The sequence below is a fragment of the Bison bison genome, unplaced genomic scaffold (assembly GCF_000754665.1).
Source record: "Bison bison bison isolate TAMUID 2011002044 unplaced genomic scaffold, Bison_UMD1.0 scf7180017863957, whole genome shotgun sequence".
In the NCBI taxonomy this organism is placed as follows: Eukaryota; Metazoa; Chordata; class Mammalia; order Artiodactyla; family Bovidae; genus Bison; species Bison bison.
Window position 1 is genome coordinate 1,158,504 of NW_011494529.1, and position 15,594 is coordinate 1,174,097.

The window sequence follows — 15,594 nt, forward strand, 5'->3', positions numbered from 1 at the left end:
ACCATCTGAGCCACCAGAGAAACCCATGAGTACTGGAGTGGTAGTCTATCCCTTCTCCAGAGGATCTTCCCAGCCCAGGAATTGAATTGGGGTCTCCTGCATTGCCGGCAGATTCTTTACTAGCTGAGCTACTAGGGAAGCCACTGAGCCACTATCTTACGGCAGCTTTGACACAGTAATTCTCCTTCCTTGTTGATTTATTCTATTTAATTGGTTTGTAGGGCACTACACTCTCTTGATTTCCCTCTGTACTTATTATACCTGCTTAATCTCCTTTGTAGATTTTTTTTTTTTCTGATCTCTTAATTTGGAAGTGCCCCAGGTTTCTAGTCCTCTTGTCTTATTTTCCTTTCTCTCTTCACTCCCTGACTTGGTGATCTTATGAAGTCCAGTTGTTCTAAGTATCATTATATTGTGATAGTTAACAAAAATTACATTTCAGATCTCTCTCTAGAATTCTAAATCTCTCTCTGGAATTCTAAACTCAGCTGCATTTTTAATACCCTTTTGTTCAGATTTGCATGTGTTAAAAGTAGAGCCACTTCCTACCACCTCTAATACTACCATTTGGTCTGAATTACCATCATCTTAAAGATGGTTTCTGTGCTTTCAGCCTATACTCACTTCACACAGTAGCAGCCAGAATGCTGCTTTAAAAGCTTAAATCACAAACAAACAAAACATAAGTTGGATTATGTCATTTCTCTGAGGAAGATCCTATGACTAACTCCCCTACTTCCCTAAGTCTTTACACAAAGGACTGCCTTCTCCACGGGGTCTTCTCTGACCAGCTTATTTAAGTGTCTAAATGTGTCTTTCTCCTCAGCCTTGTGTCAGGGATTTCTCATCCCTTACTCTGTTTCTTTGACTGATAACATTGTCTACTTTTAATGTAGCAAATATAAATTAGTTACCTATTATGTTTATTTTCAGTGTTTATCTCCTTTGATTATAGAGTATAAGCTCATGAAGGCAGAGATATTTCTTCACTGATGTATCTAAAGTAGGTATAATGTCCAGCATATGGAAGGTGCTCAAAAGATCTTTATCCAATGAAAGAATGTTAGTAACCATTGAGTATCTCTACCAAGAGTAAACAACTTAAAAAAAATAAGTTATGCTTTTGTTTGCCTCCTTGCTAGCAAGATTAATTAAATACTTAAACATTTTAAGAAATTTAGTTTTATGAATGTTTCAGTTAGACTTCATTTCCTAATACAAAATGTGAAGCTACTAAAATTAAAAAATACTATAAACAGGCTTTTGTTACTCTAGTGTCTATAAAACCATACTTTTGAGACTTTTCATAATTGTTTGACACAACTGATCTTTCTTTATCCTAGCAATGTTCTTTTAACAATCAGTTATGTTAATACTAATATATGGTTACATCAGGTTTGAACTTCATTGCTATTAGTCAGTCAAATTCCAGAGCAATTTTACATTGATAATTAGTTTCTTTCTAATGTATTGTCTCCTACTTTTTCATTTATTTTTCAAACATTGAGAACTTACTGTGTGCATAGCTTACTAAACCCACTATGCTGACGGTTTGTGGGTATAAAGCCAAATCTTTGTATTAAAACATGAGTATTGATGGCAAGTGAAATTGACTTGTTCAGGGAAGGAGCCTGTCTGCGTCTAAGGGACAAAACAATAAGATTACAGAGATTTGGCAAAAACAGAGCAAAACCACTTTCATGCACATGCACACACATTTGGTTAATCTCTTCTGCTACTGGAGATCCATAAATATAGTTACTATATTTGTAAATATCAGTGATGAATTTGTTTAACTGAAGGCTGTTCTATATAATTCTTAACTTTATGACATTTAAATTATGGAAATAATTTGCTTTACAAATAAATTGGCTACCAGTTTTCTTTAAATAGTTAGCTTTGACTGGATGTGATTATAACTGTTCAGAGTCTCAGTATTGTGAATATAATATATAATTAATGGTACAAACAGGGTTATTGTTTATTCTCACATTACGTATTCGTACATGTCTTAAAGGAAATTGTTAAGCAAGAGGTTAAAAAGTTAACTTGTGTACAACAAAGTTACTGTTTTTCTTTTTGTAGAAATTTGTGGTAGGGAGAGCACAGTTGTTTTTCTGTTATTAAAATAATATTAAAAACTTTGTTATTAAATAATATTAAAAATAATATTTTGTTATTTTTGTAGCATAGGTAGTGACATAATTTGAGAGACTGAAAGTTTTTGTTTTAATTTATCTGAAAAGCATACTGTGTGCTGATTTGCTTTTATTTGAAATAATATAATGAAGTTCTGAGAAGTCTGTATAGGGGTATTTTATTTTAAACAAACTTACTGATTAAATAATTCTATAGTATTTGAGTATTGCCCAATTTACTTTGCTAGGAAGCGTTAAAAACATTAGGGCAAGTTTTTATTAAAACTATTTTTTAAGAATTTTCTATATTTGAGGCATTACATTCAGTGATTTACTTCCATTATTTAATTTGATCTTTACAGTCTGAAGGAGACACATCATTATTCCTATTTTGTAGCTAAGAAACTGAAAAAGAGATTAGGTAATTTACCTTAGATTTTGCAATTAGTAAGCAGCAGAACCTGCATTTCAACTTTAACTCATCTTACACATTCAGTGTCAAAAATGAGGGGAAATAGGTAGTTACTGTATCATCATGTGAACTTCTCTGTATTTTTGGAAAAAAAATAGAGAAAAAAGGAGGGGAAATATTCTCCCTCTAAACATAAGCCTTTGAGAGCTAGTAGTTTGTCTTCCCTCCTCCCCTCTCCCCTCCCTTCCTCCCCTCTCTCTTTCCCTCCCTCTTCCTTCACTCTCCTCTTTCCTGCAATATCAGTGCATAGGCCTCACCTTCAGAGATTCTTATTTGACTGCTTAGAGGTAGGGCCCTGCACATGTGTTGTGGTGGTTGTCCTTAACCTTCCCAAGTGATACTAGTGTCTACATAGACTTGATTACCATTGTTTACTCTTTGTTTTCTTTTACCTGTCCTCTTTGGTGCTTTCTGTCTGGGCTCATACTCAGCCCTAATATTTTTACTTGGCTTCTCTTGTGTTGTCTCCAGCAGTCCTCTAAAAACTCTCTTATAACTTGTTCAGTTCCATTAGCAGATTTCCAGGGCCCAGCCCAGATTACTGAATTAGGATTGCTCGAGGGAGGGCCCAGAATCTGAATTTTATAATTCAAATAGATTGATCAGGTTTAAGAAACTGAATTAAAGCCCCAGTTCCCTTTTTGTTGTTCAGTTACTTAGTCATGTCCGACTCTGTGACCCCATGGACTGCAGCACTCCAGGCTTCTCCGTCCTTCACCATTTCCCAGAGTTTGCTCAAACTCATGTCCATTGAGTCGATGATGCCATCCAGTTCCCTTTACCTAGGGTCATAATAACCTCTTTCAGAGAAGATAGACATAATTCACTTGTGAAAGTGAAAGTGAAGTCCCTTAGTCGTGACTCTTTGCGACCTCACGGACTGACTGTAGCCTACCAGGCTCCTCTATCCATGGGATTTTCCAGGCAAGAATACTGGAGTGGGTTGCCATTTCCTTCTCCAGGGGATCTTCCCGACCCAGGGATTGAACCCAGGTCTCTTGCATTGTAGGCAGACGCTTTACCATCTGAGCCACCAGGGAAGTCACTTGTAGTCATACATATTAAAATTAACTTCAAATTGATGATAGTGATGATGAAGATGCAGATCTTACAGACAGCCCCAGCATAAGGTTTTTTCTTACAGTTTTTGTATAAAATACTAACTATGATTATGTTTACTTTCAACAAGCACAATAAGACTGAAGACAACTCCAAATCTACTATCATTTTTAGGAAGGAGCATATATTGGGCATCTTTTTTTCTTCCTTAATTTTTGCCTAATTTTTCTTATTGGTCCCTAAAAGAGAGTGAAAGAGGAGGCAAGTTCAAATATAATTACGGAGTATTGCTGCACAGACATTTTCAGTTGATGACAGATGGAGTAAAATTTAAAGTCTTTTAAACAAGAATGGAATGTTCTTCTTCTTTGATTTCTTTTAAACCTCAGTTAGGTTTAGAGGAAATTGTTTGCTGCTAGCTTGTATCATCTTTAAAGAGAGTTTGGGGGGGATGGTTGCTGTGGGAACTTTGTTGATAGTTAAAGTTGATCCTTTTATATAAAGAGAAATTACCATTAAATACTATGCTTAATTTTCATTGTGATTTTTAAAAAATTACCATGTAATAAGATGATTTTGATTAACTAATATTCTATAGATGCCTAAAAATTTTGGTTGCTTTAACAGTACTAATTAAAAACATGTTTGCATTGGAAAGTCTGGATTTCTTTAAGAATATAGCATGCCACATGTAATATTTCTTTCCTTTCCAACTGCTTTCTATTATATGCTTAGGGTTTAGATCGCTCCAATTCCTGGGTTAACACTGGTGGTCCAAAAGCTGCCCCATGGGGATCCAACCCCAGTCCAAGTGCAGAATCAACACAGGTGGTGTTTATGTTAGAGGTTTCTTTTTTGGCTGCTGATGTTTCCCTTTAGAACGTTACTTCTTAGTATATACTATGATTTCAGTGGCTTGCTTTTTAATCATTAAAAAGTGTGTTTTTTGTTTACTTAGCACATTTTCCAACTGCTATGCATGAATACCACCAATTGCACCAGTAATACTCTCCTTTCCTGTTTCCTGTCTCCTCCTTCCTTCGTTGTACACCCCATTGATGTTTCAGTGCCTGCTGCTTATGTAATTGATGGCTTTGATAACAGTTTCTACCCTCGGGGTACCACATCTTCAGGAAGAATTAAAATAAAAAAAATTTCGTGTGGAAAAAACCTGACAGTTTTTCATTTGCTTTTGGTTTAAAGTGTAGCTATTGTATCATTCTCCTTTAGCATTTATTATCTTGTCATTTTCTTCATAATCACTGACTAGAAATGTTGTTAATAAGCTGAAAGTAAATACGAACAGTATATGATCCCCGTGCTGTAAGATTAAGTACCAGAAACAAAAATCTGTTTTAATCTGTGCTGTGTTGCAAAGTATGAAGTTTGTTGTAACTTCTTTGTACTAGGTTTTGCTTACTTTAGTCTAGTTGCTTGATAGCTAATACTGCATGATTCCTCAAAATATACTTCTCACCTGTGTGCTGGCTTTAGAGGAAGATGCTCTCTCTCATTCTTGAGGGAAAAATTTAATTGCAAATTCATTATTATAAATGATTTATATTTAATATAGTATATGGCAGATCTGAATCATAATTTTTGATGATAGTGAAACATAAAAGAAACCATTCTAAACTTTTAATTTTTTAAATTAAATATAAAATTCTTGATTTCTCTTTTTGGTCTGAGACCAGTGAGAAGTATGTTTTTACTTTTTGCATTTTCTTACTAGATACATGCATGTGTATATATCACAGAGATAAAAGTTTCATTCTTTGCAGCACTCTCAATTTATATAATCATTAAAATATTTACCTTTTAAGGATAAAATATATAGAAGCCATTTTGATACTTCTAATACATTGTCATTAAACCAACTTAAATGGTGAAAATGGGATGAGCAATAAAATAGATGGTTGTTGAAACCACAGTAAAGCTCTATTTAAAAAATTATAGGTAATCCTTGAGGTGCAAAGTCATTCACAGCAGACTTTAACGTTATCTCGTCATTCATTCATCTTCACTCCATAGGCTATGGATCGAAGTTGTAATCGTATGTCTTCGCACACAGAGACGTCAAGTTTCTTACAAACATTAACGGGACGCTTACCAACTAAAAAGGTAGATTCATATGAAGACAATTCGTATAGGGGGAAAATAATTCCAACATAACCAGAACAAGATGTTAAAATAATTGGATTGCTTTTAAAGATACATTTGAGCAAGCATTGCTTGTCTGATGCCTTTTTGGGCATGCCTTTCCATTGCAGGCCCTTTTACATTATTGTAATGCTTATATCTTTGTGGATGAATATTTTTAGTTTAGTGACTTAAATTTGATCATCAAATTTTAGTACCAAAAAGTTGTATCAACTCTTAATTCTATTTCTGTAACTTGCTTCTGTTTTGTGTTTTAAATCTCCAGGGAAAGGAAGATGAGTTAGAAAAATTATCACTCTTAGTAAGATATGTTGATTTGCTTCCCTTATGCACAGTTTTGTTAGTCCTTTTTCATAATATACACTATTTTGCAAATGCTTTGTATGCATATCCATTATAAGGCAGGAAATTTCTGCTGTTTTAATAAAATGACTTTAAATACCTGAGACCTTGAAAATTGATGGCTGATATCAAAGTTTAAATTTTTAAAGGTATTTCCTAAATTGTACCAGCAAAGTTCATGAATGTATTTGCATATGTTGAAATATATATGTAAGACAAAAGCCAGATTTTATTGTAGCTGTGAGCTTTCGGTCTAGTTTCTGTTTGCAGGTACAATTTAGGAGGCTCTTTCCCACCTGTCCTTTTAAAATTACATTTTACTGCAAGATAACATGTAATTTTTTCAGCTGTTCAACATGCCACTGTCTTACATGTATAAATAGCCGTTTCGTTAATGGGTGTCCTCACTGCATCGTTGAATGGTTCACATGCCTTATTTTGCTTATCCTCATTATATCTTCATTTGTATTTGCATTATTATTTGATTTGTGTTATCAGCAGACCTGGCATTGATAATAACTTTGGATTTACTTCTGGATAGCTTTTTCATGAGGAGCTGGCTTTGCAGTGGGTTGTTTGCAGTGGCAGCGTTCGGGAATCAGCTTTGCAACAAGCCTGGTTCTTTTTTGAGTTAATGGTGAGCAAACTAAACACATTTTGTAATACTGTTTTCCTTATTGAATAATTTTGTGTTGGCTCGTTATTACTGCCCTAGAAATCTTTCTCTGTTGTCCATGTTACGGTTTTACATGTGCCTCCAAAGAAAAATTATGTTTGCTATATCTCTAAATAACACTGTGGATAATCAGCACTATTTAGATGGAGTTATAAAGTTAATTTTAAGTCTGTTTTTAGGAATAGTTGGAGAAGCTAGCTATCTTTTTTGGAGAAGGAAATGGCAACCCACTCCAGTGTTCTTGCCTGGAGAATCCCAGGGACGGGGGAGCCTGTTGGGCTGCTGTCTATGGGGTCACACAGAGTCGGCCACGACTGAAGCGACTTAGCAGCAGCAGCAGCAGCTATCTTTTTAACCTGTGATACATTCAGTCTTAGTCCAAACATACTAGTGTATAATGGCAATACCAGATAAAAAGAGCTTTATAGATACCTACTACTTTTATGGCTAGAAAGCTCTTAAAATGGTGAAAGCTCTTAAAAGGGAAACGGTGGTTACGGACAATAAAAAACAACAATAATTTTTTCTTAATTCAGTAAATGATATTAAAAACAAATGAATTAATATTTTTGTAAATATTTATACACACAACATAAACACATATATACATAAAAGCAATGTACATACACACACCATGTGGTCAGACCTATGGCCTAGGGATTATCGAGGCACAGAGAGATTAAGATCTTGTTTAAGTGTACATAGCTTGTAGACAGCAGACCTCTGATTCAGACTCAGGTATTCTAGCACTCAGGCCCTTCCTCTCTATCTATAGAAAGGTGAAAAAGTTTCACTTGTTCTTTTTACATAATTTTCTTTCAAAAATTATGTAAAATAAGAAGAAACAAGAGCAAAACAACAAAAAAAGATAGAAAAGAAACAATGGAGGTTCTAGAGTATGCCACTCACAGTCATTCTCAGTATTGAATTAAAACTAAATGAGGTATTATTTCACACCAGTCAGAATGGCCATTATTAAAAAGTCTACAAGTGATAAATGCTGGAGAGAGTGTGGAGAAAAGGAAACCCTCCTACACTGTGGGTGGGAATGTAATTTGGTGTGGCTACTATGAAAAACAGTATGAAGTTTCCTTAAAAAACCAAAACTAGAGTTGCCCTGTGATCTAGCAACCTCACTCCTGGACATGTTATCTGGAGAAAACTCTTATTTGAAAAGATACATGCACCCAAATGTTCATAGCAGCGCTATTTATAGTAGCCAAGACATGGAAGCAACTAAAGTGTCCGTCGACAGATGAATGGATAAAAAAGAGAATTTTCAAAAAAAAAAAAAGAGAATTTTCTAGGCAAAGAGTACTGGAGTGGGTTGCCATTTCCTTCTCCAATAGATACACAATAGAATACTATTGTATTCTAGTATAAGTATAAAAAAGAACTAAATAAAAGAATTAAATAATGCCATTTGCAGCAATATGGATGCACCTAGAGATTACCATACTAAATAAGTCAGAAAGTTAAATATCATATGATATCACTTATTTGTGGAATCTAAAATATGCTACAAATCAACTTATTTACAAAACTGAAACAGACTCAGAGGTAGAAAAGAAACTTAGAGTTACCAAAAAGGAAAGGGGATGGGAGAGGGATAAATTAGGAGTTTCTGATTAGCAGATACAAACTGCTATATATAAAGTAGATGAATAACACAGTCCCACTGTATAGCACAGGGAGCTATATTCAGTATCCTGAAGTAAACCATAATGGAAAAAAATATGAAAAAGAATGTATACAAAACTAGATCATTTGGCTGTAACGAGAAACTAACACAACATTATAAATCAACTATACTTCAGAAAAAGTTTTTTTTTTTCCCTTAAAAAGACATTTCTTCTTGAGATTTGCTTTTCAGCAAAAAAATAAATCAGGGACCATATGTTAGTGATAGGTAACACATTTTTCCCCCCTGAGACTAAACATCAAATTGTAATTCATGTGCTTTTAATATAAGATCAATAGCCTTATATGTATGTTCGGATTTCTTAAAACACAAAATAGTCAAAATGGTACAGTTTGACTTGTTTCTACTCTTTACCAACTGTAAAATCTTGTCATTAATTTCCCTGAATTTAAAATTCTTTACTGTACACACTGTGATAAGAATTTATGTCTAAAAGTGTTTTGTAAATTGAAATTACTTTGATTTTTATCTAGCATTTTAATCTTAATATGTATTCATCATGCCACGGGATGCTAAGTGCTAAAGATACTACATGCAGTCAAGATTTCTGATCACTCAAAGCTACCAGTTGCAGGGGACATGGAATGGCACAGTTGCTGAGTCTTAGAAAGATTTGACTTAAAGTAATTTCAAAGGATGAAAATTTTTTTCTGTTGACATACCCAGAATTTTTTTCCCATTGATAGCCAGAATAGTTTTATGAAGGTGTTACAGAGATTGAGTTGTATGGTGTTTGATACTTCTTTACAACATACAAAATATTGTAGGGAACTTTTTCATAATCTTTGAGGAGTTAAGAGTATTTTAGCCTTCTATTAAATCATGTGGTATATTGACAGAAATGACCCTAAAGTTTAGGGTTCTGTAACTGCTAGTTACACCCATAAGAACTGCTCTATGGCACAGGGAGCTCAGCTTGGTGCTCTGTGATGACCTAGATCGGTGGGATGGAGTGAGGTGAGGGGAGGTCCAAGACAGAGGGGATATATGTATACGTATAGCTGATCAACTTCCTGTACAGCAGACTAACACAACATTGTAAAACAATTATATTTCAATTTTTTAAAAAAGGAAATTGAACTAATGGCTTATTTCTTTTTTCAGGTAAAGAGCATGGTGCATCATTTATACTTTAATGATAAACTCGATGCGCCAAGGAAGACTCGTTTTCCAGAACGTTTCATGGATGACATTGCTGCTCTTGTTAGCACAATTGCTAGTGATATAGTTTCACGGTTTCAGAAGGTAATGATAACTTACTTTTAAAAACTAAGTCAGTCTTTCAGGCACACATTAAACTACCATACTTTTGTTTTTCTTTTTTCATTTTGTTTCCCAGGACACAGAAATGGTTGAGAGACTCAACACAAGCCTTGCATTTTTTCTCAATGATCTCTTGTCTGTTATGGACAGAGGATTTGTCTTTAGCCTTATAAAGACCTGCTATAAACAGGTAAAGTATAATTAGTAATGAAATAATTTAAATTCTGTGTTTGCTCTTTAAGGGCTAGAGCTAAGAAACTTTCATGAACACATTTATATAGTGATATTTTTTAAAAGTGTTATATTTATTAGTAAGGCAAAAATAAATCACATTTATCAGTTCATAGAACTATGGCAAGCTGCTATCAGTAGAGCCATCTTTTCCTTGAGTTTTCCTGGCCCACTCATGACTCTTTAATTCCCATTTAGAAGTATACCATCAAGTCAGTAGTCTATATGTAAAACAGCCCCAGGTTGCCATGCCAGAGTAGCATTTTTACTGAATGAACAGCTAACCCAACCTTTTCTAGCTTATGTGATTTTTAAAGCAGTTGCATTTTGCTGTGTATTCCTCATGATGAAGCCCTAGACATTGTAGAGTTTAGAATCGTGGGCAGATGTTTACCCAAGTCTAAAATATCACCATCTTGCCTTTTCTAAACTAAAAGTATCCTGGAACTTGTCTACAAACAGCTGGTTTTGTGTTAAAATTTTCAGCTGATTAATGAAACCTGGCTTTTAGAAGACATTAGTTATTTGTCCTGGTAGACCATTTGGGTAGAAAGTTATATAATCATCCTAGAATTGCCTTTTAAGGCAGCTTTAAAAATATACAGGTCTCTTGTGTCCCATCCCAGCATTATTGAGGAGTTTGAATCTGGTGGTAGGGTGGGGAGTGTGGGAAACAGTGCTTGTAAAGTACTTCCCTGCTGGTCCACAGATTAATTTAGGGGAACTACTGGTTTAAAATGCTATTTGGCAGTCTACTTAGAATTTTGAAAATCTGTTCAATTGGATGCCATTATTGTGTGTATCTTTCTTTTTTGGCTGAGCCATGCATCATGTGGGATCTTTCCTGACTGGGGATTGAATCCGTGCCCTGTATATTGGGAGCTTGGAGTCTTAACCTCTGGACCACCAGGGAAATCCCTGTTCTGTTTTTTAATAGAGAAGTTGAAACTGCATGGGCACTGATCTGTTGGCAAGTATTTGCCACACAATGTATTATTCGTAATGTTTCCCTTGAAATTTCATGTATTATTGCTCTCAAAACCTGTCCTGTCTTTATTCTTTATTAACCTCCTACATTTGCCACACATTAAGCTGGACTCTAGGGATGCTAAAACTCTTAAAATAAGTCAGTTTATAACTGTCTCAAATAAATAATGGTGTAGTTGGGAAAACAGATAGTTATAAATATAGCTTAGCACAAAGTGCTGAAAAAAGAATGGATAATTTTTTATAAAGTTACTTTGATAGTATAATTTTTCTTCAGAAAGAATATCCTTGAGAGGTGGAAATATTAATGCTGTATTGGAAATATAAGAATGTGGCTTTAAGAATGCACCTTGTCAGTGGATTTATACAGTAAATCTTGTAGTTCTCAGTTTTTTATTTTAGCAGTAACTCTGGAAAAAGCTGACAATGTTACTTAAACCACAAAATCCAAAGCTGTCCATTGAGTACTGTTTTCTAATTCTTTAATTCATCATTCTGGTGTTGGTATTAGAGAAATGATATGTTCAATTGGTATTTTTTTTTTAATTTCTGCAATGCTTACAAGGTATCTTCAAAGCTGTATTCATTACCAAGTCCAAGTGTCCTGGTGTCCTTGAGGCTTGATTTTTTGCGAATCATCTGCAGCCATGAGCACTATGTTACCTTAAACTTACCCTGCAGCCTGCTCACTCCACCTGCATCACCATCACCTTCTGTTTCTTCTGCAACGTCTCAGGTATGCAAAATGTATGAAAAAAAATTTTTTTAAGCCTGCATTTGTGGAAAAAGTATTTTAAATGCTGGGAAAAGTGAAAAGTAACACTAGTGAATAATAACTGTGTGATAGGCTCCATACTCAGGGCTTTGTAAGTAGTAAATGATTAAGTGCTTTATAAATATTAATCATTTACTGCTCTTCATTGCAACCCTAAGAGGTACATTCTATTACTACTATTATTATTTTTTTACAGGTGAACTGAAACACAGAAAGATCAGTAACTTACCCAGGGTCACTTAGTAAAAACTGGCAGAGCTGGGCTTTGGTCCATGGCACATGTTGGCTTTATTCTAGGTCTAAGTTCTAACCATTTTGTTGTACCCCTCTGACTGATTTGCGCACAAGGGAGTGAATTCACCTACATAATAAACTCACTTGATGTTTTCACAAGTTGGGTTTTCTTCATGCAGACACAGACTGAGTTTGGGGGGGGCAAGATGTTTATTAGCTGTCAGTTCCTATGGAAGGAAAGGGAATGAAGTATACTTAGCAGAGAAAGAAGTAAAACAGCAATGCAGTCCTGGCAAAGCCCTTCCTGCCTCTCTTGTATCCAGAGAACCCAAAGGAAACTAGGTGTTGTTCATGGGTTTTCACAGGGTGCCTAATAATTGCTCTAAAGATGACAAAAGATTATCATAGCAATTATTATGTGTCCTGTCATATAGATTGAAATGAAGGGATTTTGTGGTTTTAGTATCAGAGGAGTCTAGATGTTCCCTCCTAGGGAAATGTTTTGCTATATAATTCCTAAGACAAACAAACTACTTCCTTAAGCTATTGTTTTTTTGAAAAAATTTGGCTGTGCTGGGTCTTAGTCGTGGCATATGAACTCTTACTTGTGACATGTGAGATCCAGTTCCCTGACCAGGGATTGAATCCAGGCCTCCTGCATTGGGAACACAGAGTCTTAGCCACTGGACCACCAGGGAAGTCCCTTCCTTATATTCTTAATGTCTAAAGTCAAAGGTGATCTGAACTCTTTTTAAGTTTGCTTTTGAGACTTTTAATTCCTGAAAGTAATTTACTACACTAGATCAATCTCAGATGTTTGATAAAGAAAATTTTGAACTTTACTTAGAAAGATTGAAAAACACGGAGATCACCCACAACTTCTCATTTTTTACCTTTGCAAAAATTCTTAAGGATCAGCCTATTTCCACATATTTTTACCTGGCTAAGATGCGTTTCTTCTAATAACTAATGAGGCTAGTCTTTTGTTCTCTTCCCCCATCCTCTGTCAAAGATATGGCTATACAATCAAGGACAAATTAATCATAGGTAAAGTTCCTTAAACCTTTAATGAAACACATTTGTTTATACTTGACTCCCTGCTGAACATTTTCTCCAGCCAAGAAATTAATAGAATTTCTTCCAATGTCCCGTCATCCCCTACTTTCTCATCTAGCTGCATAATTTTCAGATTCTAGTAGATGACAGAGACATCACTCTTTGGGAGGTAGGGACCTGAATAGTTTTATATACTTACTAAGAAGGTGATTTCTCCATAGAGAAATCTGAAGTCTGTTGTAAGAAACCTCACATTGTTGGTCTTGAATATGGATTAAAGGGTGATAAGATTGAGGACATTCTTGCCTTGAACTGTATCTTGGGGGATGCTATTTTTCAGTATTAGAAAACTTGTAAAAACTCTGAATGAACCAAAAAATAATAGTAATTTTCTAGAGAGAGTATTTTCCCTGAAAAAAACAGCTTCATTAGTATTTGAAATTTCTCTGGAAACCAATAGCATTTGACTATGAATATTTCTCTTGTACTCAACAGTGAGTACATAATGCATCATATAGATTTAGTTCTTTTTTCCATTCAGAATATGATAGTGAAATAGTTAGTGGCTAAAAGTATAAAGGAAAAATCAGATAAAAAAATTTAATATGAAAAAAAGGAAATTGAAAGTAATTTAAAATGTTATTTCATCATAGTTTCCTATACCAAAAGTAAGAGCAGGTGCTTTCTCCAGTGTTAATAATAGTAATGTAAAAATTAACTTAAAATGTTTGTCTCGCTCTCACTCTATTTGATGCTCACATCTCGTTTGTTGTAATGCTCTGTCTATAGAATGTTTTGTTGCATAGCTATTATAGTTTTGTTCTACCTCACTCCCAAACAGAGTTCTGGATTTTCCACCAATGTCCAAGACCAGAAGATTGCAAATATGTTTGAATTGTCTGTGCCTTTCCGCCAACAGCATTATTTGGCAGGACTTGTGTTAACAGAGCTGGCTGTCATTTTGGACCCTGATGCTGAAGGGTGAGTAGACCAGTTTTGCTGTGTACAGTATCAGTTTGATTTTGGACAGTGGAACAGAAGTATCCCACTTAACTTTCTGGGACTCCAAAGAATATTCTTTACCATTCTTCTTCTACTTCTCTGTTCACTAAGTTCCATACTCATGTTTTTTCTGTATTTCATCAGTTTTAAGAAAGACATTTTTGTCATCTCTGAATTTGATGTTTGTCTTAAAGTTAGCATGTATCATATTCTATCATGGTTTAGTTGGTAGTATTTTTCTCCTTCTTAGTAGTACCTGAAATATTTGTGCATGTTAGTAGATGGACTTTCAGATTTGTTGATATGCAATAAGCACAATTCAGTTAAGGAAAATAGACTAATCTGTTTGATTCTTTGGGAGTAAAATTTGTCATTTGCTATCATATTAATAATATATAGCATGTACTTCAAAATTTGCTCTATAAACAAGTAAACTTGTTTTAAAAACTTCCACACTTTTAAAGAATTATTGAAAATTGATATAGTAAGAAGAGTTCATTGTCTGATGATTTGAATTTGCAGAAACAGCTTTTCTATAAATGTATTGTGATCTAAGATCCTTGTAGGGTATTTCTATCTTAATAGCTGTTTTCTTTTATTTTTTTTCTGAATTTCTTTTTTTTTTAATTTAAATTTATTTATTTTAATTGGAGGCTAATTACTTTACAATATTGTATTGGTTTTGGCATACACGTGTTCCCCATCCTGAACGCCCCTCCTGCTGCCCTCCCCGTAGCATCTCTCTGGGTCATCCCAGTGCACCAGCCCCAAGCATCCTGTATTCTGCATTGAACCTGGACTGGCGATTCATTTCTTATATGATATTATACATGTTTCAATGCTATTCTCCCAAATCATCCTACCCTCACCCTCTCCCACAGAGTCCAAAAAACTGTTCTATACATCTGTGTCTCTTTTGCTGTCTTGCATGCAGGGTTATCATTACCATCTTTCTAAATTCCATATATATGCGTTGGTATACTGTATTGGTGTTTTTCTTTCTCGTTTACTTCGCTCTGTGTAATAGGCTCCAGTTTCATCCACCTCATTAGAACTGATTCAAATGTATTCTTTTTAATGGCTGAGTAATACTCCATTGTGTATATGTACCACAGCTTTCTTATCCATTCATCTGCTGATGGACATCTAGGTTGCTTCCATGTCCTGGCTATTATAAACAGTGCTGCGATGAACACTGGGGTACACGTGTCTCTTTCCCTTCTGGTTTCCTCAGTGTGTATGCCCAGCAGTGGGATTGCTGGGTCATAAGGCAGTTCTATTTCCAGTTTTTTAAGGAATCTCCACACTGTTCTCCATAGTGGCTGTACTAGTTTGCATTCCCACCAACAGTGTAAGAGGGTTCCCTTTTCCCCACACCCTCTCCAGCATTTATTGCTTGTAGACTTTTGGATCGCAGCCATTCTGACTGGCGTGAAATGATACCTCATTGTGGTTTTGATTTGCATTTCTCTGATAATGAGTGATGTTGAGCATCTT

The 15,594-nt window shown here is 35.0% G+C and overlaps 1 protein-coding gene across 1 annotated transcript in view; it reads left to right on the forward strand.

Annotated features, from left to right (window-relative positions):
- Positions 1 to 15,594, forward strand: part of DOCK7 (dedicator of cytokinesis 7) — a 166,018-nt gene that overhangs the window by 88,276 nt on the left and 62,148 nt on the right. Inside the window, exons 23-29 of the mRNA XM_010833923.1 lie at positions 4,405 to 4,497; positions 5,701 to 5,790; positions 6,713 to 6,808; positions 9,654 to 9,794; positions 9,889 to 10,002; positions 11,596 to 11,766; positions 13,937 to 14,076. Coding sequence (XP_010832225.1) covers positions 4,405 to 4,497; positions 5,701 to 5,790; positions 6,713 to 6,808; positions 9,654 to 9,794; positions 9,889 to 10,002; positions 11,596 to 11,766; positions 13,937 to 14,076 — 845 coding nt within the window. The remainder of the gene's footprint in view (positions 1 to 4,404; positions 4,498 to 5,700; positions 5,791 to 6,712; positions 6,809 to 9,653; positions 9,795 to 9,888; positions 10,003 to 11,595; positions 11,767 to 13,936; positions 14,077 to 15,594) is intronic.